This window comes from Polistes canadensis, unplaced genomic scaffold, assembly GCF_001313835.1.
Source record: "Polistes canadensis isolate GaletaPanama2010 unplaced genomic scaffold, ASM131383v1 scaffold_462, whole genome shotgun sequence".
In the NCBI taxonomy this organism is placed as follows: domain Eukaryota; kingdom Metazoa; phylum Arthropoda; class Insecta; order Hymenoptera; family Vespidae; genus Polistes; species Polistes canadensis.
In genome coordinates this window covers 54,434-63,575 of record NW_014570009.1, presented here as the reverse complement: position 1 = coordinate 63,575, position 9,142 = coordinate 54,434, and the positions used below count along the sequence as shown (strand labels likewise).

Sequence of the window (9,142 nt, the reverse complement as noted above, 5' to 3'; positions counted from 1 at the left end):
GAAAGCACATCATACCGTATTTTGATAATGCCAGACGACATGTTATTTTGGCGACTCGTCAGAAAATCGCAGACCTAGGCTGGGAAATTCTGTCACATCCASCATGCWCCCCAGACCTTGCACCCTTCGATTATCACTTGTTTTTCCCGTTGCAAAATTTTTTACAGGAAAAAAAATTCAAAATTGAAGATGATGTAAATCAAGCATTAGTTGAGTTTTTCGCCTCTAAAAAAAAATTATTTTAAAAAAATGCCATTTAAAAGTTGCTATCACGCAAGCAAGAAGTCATAAGTAACGATGGGAAAAAAAATTCTACAATAAATATTATTAAATGTCTGAAAATTTGGTTATTTTCTTTCAATTCAAAAATGGACAATATTTTCCGGTAGACCTAGTATATATATTTTTATTAAATTACAAAATTGATTAATTTAACACTAGATTTATCAGACCAATCATAATGAGACTGATTAAACCTAGCAATTGAATTGATAAATAAATAGCTTCGCCATTTTCATCAAGTAAAGGTGAAATAAATAAATCGATGGTCAAAGTTCAACCTGATGATGGTATAACACGAAACAATATAACCGTGAAATTTGTACTAACACCAAAGTTACGAAGAGTAGTTTCCGTTGACCACCATCAACGACAACAATCGCGTACTCTCATAAACCCAATGATTTCCGATTGTTCAATTCGATAACATGACCGAATCCGCCACAGATCGTTGTTATCGTTCGTTGCAAACTATTTCATGTTTGATGTCTCCATTTTTCTTCCAATCGATATCATCAAATTTACTCGTGTGTCGACAAACATTTTCCAAATTTCTGACCTCCTACCTTTTTCTTTTTTTTTTCCAATATTTATTATAATATAATATGTGTGTGTGAAAGTAATCGATAACAAAATTTGTTTAGAAATTAATAGAATATTTTTACAGATAAAAAAAAAACAAATAAAATCAAAATTATAATTCAATTTAAATTAAATGTAAATGAAATTAATCTAAACCAAGTTCTAATTTATTACCAATAATTTACACACACACACAAATATTTTTTATTTTATTATTATAATTTTTTTAATTTTTCATTTTTCATTTTAAAAATAAAGTCAGGAAAAAACAGGATAAAAGAATAATAAAATAAATAAAATAAAATAAAATGTAAAAGTATTATATTATAAATAAAAGATCGATCCAATTAAAATGCAAATAATATCGAAAGCTTATGTCAGTATCTTAAACATCAGTAGAGTTTGATTCGAATCGAGAAAAGGTAGTATTAGTCTGTCTACTGTCGACAGTACTTTGGCTTTAGTTGAAATGTAGTACAGTACCCGAAGTATAGCGATTGCATCTTTCAGTCAGTCTCTTCTCTTCTCTTCTCTTCGAGTTTTCTCGAGAGGAGACTCTCAAGAAAAGACGAGAAAGCCAATCTCTCTTTTTTTTTCTCTTTCTTTCTTTCTCTTTTTCCTTTCGATTGAAAGTCGACGAGGACGACGACGACGACGACGCTTTTTAAGAGGTAACAAGCAAGCAAAGAAGCAAAGAAGCAAGCAAGCAAACAAGCAAGCAAGCTTGAGAGTTTTAAACGTGCAATACAGACTACAGTAATATACAGTGTGTATATATATATTTTTACTATAAGGTATACCCAACTACTTGTAATTGGCAACGATTACAAACTCCGACACGATTTTCTCCCCTCACTCCTCTTTTTCTTTCTTTTTTTCTCTTAAAGATAAAAATATGAATTGAAAGAGTAAGAGAGGGAAAGAAAAAAGGGGATAAATGAGTTGAAATTTTGATATCTGAACACGTACCTATTTTTTTTTTTAAACGTTAAAACATGCCGGGTTAACTTATACAATATTTTTCGACAATATAAAAACTAAACATGAAAAGAAGTAGAACTTAATTTAATTAAATTAAGTTCTACTTCTTTTCATGTCCAAGTTCCCTATGAACCTATATCATCAAAAATTATAATTTTGGACGAGAGAAAATACTGAATAAATAAAAACTAAAGTAAATAACAATTTTATATAATCGATCTTCTTTTTTTCTATTATACTTTTAATCAGATTTATTTAAAAAAAAAAACAACAACTGGTGTGTGTACTTATGTACGCACGTAAAAAGTTATACTTTTTTAACGTAACGAAACATTTTTTTTTCGTAGCCTATATGCCTTACAACGTTCCACGTTTGTTTTTGTGATGGATACTTTCTTTTAAATATATTTTTATAACTATAGTAATAAACATTACACTTCTCTCTGCATTAATTTTAGAAATTTCTAAAACTGAAATAGAAATTTAAATGTATCCTGGTCAAAAATATCCAAATATAAATATCAGTCCACAGTAATCATAAAATAGTTATATCAAATAACTTCATGCGTCAACGGTCATGGTGCAGTGACAGCACTAGTTCCTGCTCGATCATTTAAGTCAAGCAGCGCTGATCGTGCTTGGATGGGTGACCGCTTGAGAAAAAAAAAGAAAGAGGAAGAAAAAGAGAAGACTACTTTCATGCCGTAAATTTGAAATCGCATTCGGCAACTTCGTGGTGTCGATTTTTCGGTCGCATCTAACTTCAGTTTACAAAACGCGTCCAAAAGAAATATAACTTAAAAAAAAAGGAAGGAAAAACACACACGTGTTTGATAAAAGAAAAATAATTAGAAAGAGAAAAGTATTAAGGGCACCGCCCTGCTGGTGTGAGTTAATTAAATCAAAACGAATTAGAGTATTATTTCGTGAAAAGAGAAAGATTAAATTTGTATTATCTTATCTTTCTCTTATTAGAGATTAAAATCTTATGATAAAACTAGACGAAGAGGTATATAAAGAGAGATAGGAATATCTTCTTACCTTTTCACTTTGAGTGTCAAGGGCTGAGGTTGCCTCGTCTAAGAGCAAGACCCGTGGGTTCCTTACCAAAGCACGTGCGATAGCTATGCGCTGTTTCTGACCTCCCGAAAGCTGCGTACCCTTTGATCCTAGTCTCGTATCGTAACCCTAAAGAGGAGAATGAGCTAACTTATAACACGTTGCCATACTATCTTGCACTTCTATGAGAAACTTCAAGGTAAGAACTTAAACTAACTTCATTCTAACTTAACTATACGCGATATCAAACCTATTGGAATAACATTTGGAAATGGGAGGTACCATCATCCCAATCTTCTCGTATCTCTCTCAATAATTTGTATAAAAGTTTTACTTCATTTCGTTCATCTAATTTATTTTTTTTTATTTCAAATTTATTTTTAAACAAAAATGATATTATCTTCTGTTACTCTTAACATGCAGAATTTAAATAGAAAATTGTTAGCATAGGTAATACGAAACGTGTTGAGTCAAAGGAAAAGGAATATCGTTTATCTTTTTTTAAATTAGTTTAACAAAATTTGTATTAACCAGTTAACTGTGTCGATCATTTTGCAAAGTGCGCCCTAGTGTGTGTCCCGATAATCAACCGATGACGGATATAGTCGTCAAACACAAAGTAAGTGGCGCTGTTCAAATATTCGGTCAAGAAAACGACTTTATTTTAGAAAATGAATGAATTTATGAGTAATATTTAAACAATGGATCAACGTAAAGCTATATTTACACAGAATTAACGAAAAACTTAAAAAAAATCAAATATGTAACAAACAAACAAACAAAAAAAATTTTTTTTTTTTTTTTCCTTGGTTAGACATCGCGGACATCATCGCAAATGGAGAATCTAATATACTTTGTTTTTTTTGGTTATGACACGTCAAGATAAAAATTGGGATAATCAAAGATCTAGTGTCCAACTCAAATTATCTATAATTTTCATTTGTTTATTTCATTTCGTCCTGACCCCTAAACATTCTAAACATATTAATATTTACGAATATAATTTAGTTTTCGCTAGAATTACAATTTAAATATCAAATTGTATGAAAATTTTACGCATGACGGATATAGCCGTCAAACACACAAAATTCTGCCATTCTTTCATGACGGATATAGTCGTCAAACACACTTAACTGGTTAAATATTTCGCAATCCTGACAAAATGAATTCATACAAAATATGAATGATCTTATATCTATCGAATTGATATTGATTATGTTTGTCTCACCAGAGGTAAGGAACTGACGAAGCTATGAATGTTTGATTTTTTGGCTGCCTCGATGATCTCATCCATGGGTACACGTCGGTAATTGTCCCCGTAGGCGATATTCTCTGCTATGGTTCTGTCAAATAGAACAGGTTCTTGACCAACAACACCAAGCTGGGATCTTAGCGAAGCCAATGAAACCGAGGAGATGTCACGACGGTCCATGGTAACCGTTCCAGATATTGGATCGTACAAACGTTGGAGTAACTGAATGCAGGTTGATTTTCCGCAGCCACTTTGACCAACCAGAGCGACCATTTGACCCGGCTTTACTATTAAATTCAAACCACGAAGTATCTGCATCTCCGAGCGCGTTGGATACTGGAATTCTACTTTTGAAAATTGTATCAGCCCATCTGCCTTCTGCAAATAAAAACGACAAAATATTTCTTTTCAATTTTTAACTTTCCTGGATAGAGATAAATTCGGCCATCGTTGACTGAAATATATCTCTCAAATGTTTAAATAAATAAAACTTTTATAGAGATTCCTTTTACAATTAGCAAAAATTCGACGCATCTTTAAATCAAATATTTTATGCACATATTCTAAAGAAAAGGATAATCCGATTATTCGGCTAGCGGTCTGTAAGGAATTAAAACATTTTAACACTATTGTATTAATTAAAATTTAATACGATATGTTTTTTTATCCTTTTATAGTTTGCTAAGAACATCATGCAAATCTGGCTAGACAATGAACGTGTTAACACTTTAGAATTGTGGATGGTGTATTAGGTTGATAAAAAGATTAATAATTATTTCGGTTACATCATGAATATCAACGAGATTTTCATGCTAGATATAAAGTTATTTTCCTAGACAATATCGATCTATAATACCGAAATGCAACAGGTAGGTATAATTGACAAATATTCGTACATAGAGTGTATGGGGGGATAAATGATGGCGGGGGGGGGGGGGGGGGTGTATGATTTATCGAACACTTCGTAAAATAAACGATGGTTGAATCTGAAATACTTCAATTTTACTTTCCACCTTAGGTATTTTACATAACCTAATAATCCAGCAACATTTTCATCGTAGATTAAAGACTGTGAAATACTTTCGACACGTCGTAAAAAGCGTTCGCATAATATCAAAGTAAGAGAGAGAGAGAGAGAGAAAGAGAGAGAAATTTTACAACGTGAACGATTCAACGTCACGCTCGATCGACTTTTTCTCGGATAAATTTAGAAAATTCTTTCCTCGATCGCTTTATAGAAAAGTTTGACGTTCAAAGCGAACTACCACCACCACCACCACCACCACCACCACCACCACTAACTGAAAACTTCTCGGACCTTCAATGAAAGAGAACCTAGGGTTGGGTTAAAACTCGAAACTTTCATCTCGACCACGAAAAAAACCTTTCATTTTATACATGTCTCGACTTTGACCGACGACGAGAGCTTAATTATATCGAAGTTACTTTACGCGAAGACTCCAAACAAATTACTTTGACTATTTTATTAACCTTCTATAATGCCGTTTAACTTTCAACTCGTAAACTAATATATTCTATCATTTCTTTTTTTTTTTTTCTTTTTTCTTTTTTCTTCTTCTTCCGGTATTTAATCTTATCTTATTTTTTTCTCTATTAACAAGGAGACCTTATGGTTGTATCCTCACGGATTTTAACGAGCTTTAGTATATTAGTAGTATACCTTTAGGGTGTTAATGTGGTAAAGTATTTTATCAAAATGCGAAGCCAATTTTGAGAAAAAAGCTTTCAGTTTTGATTTTTTTGTAAATATGTTTATATTATCTTAAATGCGACTGTGTACGGAGTAGCGCGTTAGCGTAAGTAGTATCGTGCTTGCTTCTCGTGCTGCTAGTTAGTGGTTCGATCCTGCATCGGGGAAGTATTTTTTTATAATTTTTTTTCTATTTATTTTTAAATTGTTTATTCATAATTCTTAATTTTTAAATATATGCAAGTAAGAGAAAATTATTTATTACAAAAAAATTAGGAATAATAAATTTTTTAACATCTTGCGCAAATAATAAAGAATAATTTAATCCTTGAATTACAGTTACCATTTTATTTTTTAACAGATATATTACACATGAAATAATTAATTATTAGAATATATAGGATTATTATTTGTTAGTATATTGAAGATTTATCTATTTTCATATACCTGTTAAAAAATAAAATGTTAACTGTAATTTAAGTAATCAATTTTTCTTTATAATTTGCGCAAGATGTTAAAAAATTTATTGTTTTTAATGTTTTTACGATAACTATCAATCTGGAAACTGCGTTTAATAAATATTAATAAATGTACAATAAATATGTTAAAACTCATGGATAGAAAAAAATTATAAAAAAAACTTTCCCCAGGAAGGATCGAACCACAAACTAGCAGCACGAGAAACGAGCACGTTACTACTTACGCTAACGCGCCACTTAATTTCCATTTAAGATAATATAAATATGTATACAAAAAAATCAAAACTCTTACAGCTTTTTTCTCAGAATTGGCTTCGCATTTTGATAAAATACTTTACCACGATAACACCCTACTAGTATACTACTAATATACCAAAGCTCGTTAAAATCCGTAAGGGCACAACCGTAAGGTCTCCTTATAAATTAATACTTCGTTTGCCGATTTTGATTAATTCCAAATACAAATTGTATATCCTCAGATTTATAAAATATTTGAAATATTTCATCAGATAGTCCTAAAAGTTTTTTATGCATTTTCTACAATTTAATGTACACGATAATTTCTTTTATTTTATATTATTTCATTGAATCGTATAATATTCAAATAACGAAAAATATCATATTTTCTTACCCAATCCAAATCTTTCCCTTCAGAGCCAGGAGGAGATGAGATCTCAGGCACCCTATCCAATAATCTGAAGATCCTACCAGCGGATATTTTGGCGGTGTTGAAGTTAGGAGCGAATGCCAATGCCTGTCCCAGCATCCAAGAACCAAAGATGAGTGCTTCCGACACTTTGATGACATCTTGATAACTAAGACCTTCCCTAGCTACCAAGTAACCACCGTAGTAGAGACTCAAAGCGTAACCAAAGTAAGGCGTAGTCTGACCGCAGGAAAAGACCAATCCTCTCAATCGATTTCTCGTTCTAGTAGCTTGAGCAACGTGATCGAGTTCGATGCAATATCGATCAAAGAACGCCGTTTCTTTGCCCAAACTCGCAACTGTTCTGATATTCGAAATTGCTTCTATCGCAATCCTGGTAGCCGCTTCCATTTTTTTCTTTTCTTGAAGTCCCTGTCCGCTCATAATTCTAGCTTCAAAGAATACAGCACCCAAGACGAGTGGAATCGAAACCACGGATACCAATGTCATTTTCCAGGTGTAATACATGGACAATCCAATTCCAAGAACTAAAGTTGACAATGCTTGAAGTATAGCACCTATTCTACTTCCGGTAGCACCTTGCACGGCTCCAGCATCCGAAGACAATCTTGCGCAAAGTGCACCAACGCTATTCTGTTCGTCATCGTACCAACCCATCTCTTGATGCAACATTGCACCGAACGTCATCTTTCTAATCCTCGTTGTCATCCTTACTCCGGATAAACCGAACATATACATTTGGAGGAAGGTTCCTATTCCAGTTACCACACCGACTATTATGAACAATATAGCAAAGTTGATTGTTTGTTCTCTGACTTCGTTTTCATCCTGAAGACCCAATACGTAATAAACTTGACCGAATAAAACTGCGAATGCTGGAAATGATGCTCCTACTGTGCCAGCTGCTAAACATCCTGAAAGGAAATGGAGACAGTTTAGCTCGTAAAACTTACTTCCTTCCTTCCTTCCTTCCTACTTTTCTTTCCTTCCGGATTAAAACTTTCCTCTCTAACTTACCGGGGTAAAAGAGAAAGGAAGGAAGAAGTAACTTCGTAATATCGTAAAAAACATTTACGTCGTCTAAAAGAGTCGTTCAGAGATACGAAAGGTTGCTAGTGAATAAAACGATTCTTTCAAAGACCCATTTGCATGAACATTGTGTTCCAATCAGTTCGTTACGAAAATACTTTCAATTTAAATCATTAAACCTCTTGCGTTATTATTTTAAATCGCACATTTATTCTTCTCTCATTTTAATGAAAAATGATTGCGGGCTTATTAGTTTTGAAATAACAATTCCCTGATTAATTCTGACGTGAAAATTTGAAATTAAAGAAAATAAATCATTGGAATGACTAACCAATTAAATTGTAGGGCCATTCCGTTTTGTTCAACCCAAGTATCCTACTCATCGGTGCATCGTAGGGTTTTTCATGTTCTTCCAGACCGACATCAGACCCAGCATCGGATCCACCTGCTAACGATAAGCGATGAGAGTGCATCGAAAGGGTTGAAAATTGTCTCTTCAGTGGTGCCTTTTGGGGTTTGGGTTTTGCTGCCGTAACTGTTTTCACAGCGGATGCCGTAGCCTTGGCTGAAAAAAAATATTAACAAATATTCCTCGTTAACATAATTAATTAATCGAATGGTATAAATTTCTTGATTTTTTTTTTACACAACCCACCCCTTGCATATGAATTATGTTAAGGGCTTAATAAATGGATTCATTTGTTTCAGTAGGTAAACGGTTATCAAACTTGAATTCATTTAATTGAGACAAAGGGAAAAGGATCGTCTTTTGTTTATTTGAACGTTGAAAATTACTGACTGAATAGAAGATTATTAACGCTATCCGGTTTATTAGTTAGATAATGGGATAGTACAACTCATAAATAGAGTTATTCCTAGGGCAAATCCTTCCTATTTTCTAACGAAACGATGTGGATGTAAAACGATTAGGTTTAAGCTCCCTCTATTCCAATCTAGAATATCCAACGGTAATGAAGATAAATCCGAATTAGGCGAAATAGTACGATAACGCGAACTAGTCTAAGCAAAATATTCATTTACAAACTCCTGTTAAAAAAATTAATAGATTCTTAATCCAAATTTTTGGCCAACTAAAGAAAATT

At 32.8% G+C, this 9,142-nt stretch overlaps 1 protein-coding gene across 2 annotated transcripts in view; it reads right to left on the bottom strand.

Moving 5' to 3' along the window:
* The window catches only part of LOC106792531 (multidrug resistance protein homolog 49-like), a 47,757-nt gene that overhangs the window by 1,490 nt on the left and 37,125 nt on the right, over positions 1 to 9,142 (bottom strand). For both annotated transcript variants that reach the window (XM_014758988.1, XM_014758989.1), the window contains 4 exons: positions 8,371 to 8,604; positions 6,975 to 7,924; positions 4,130 to 4,531; positions 2,884 to 3,030 (listed from right to left, as the gene is read on the bottom strand). In XM_014758988.1, coding sequence (XP_014614474.1) covers positions 2,884 to 3,030; positions 4,130 to 4,531; positions 6,975 to 7,924; positions 8,371 to 8,604 — 1,733 coding nt within the window. The remainder of the gene's footprint in view (positions 1 to 2,883; positions 3,031 to 4,129; positions 4,532 to 6,974; positions 7,925 to 8,370; positions 8,605 to 9,142) is intronic.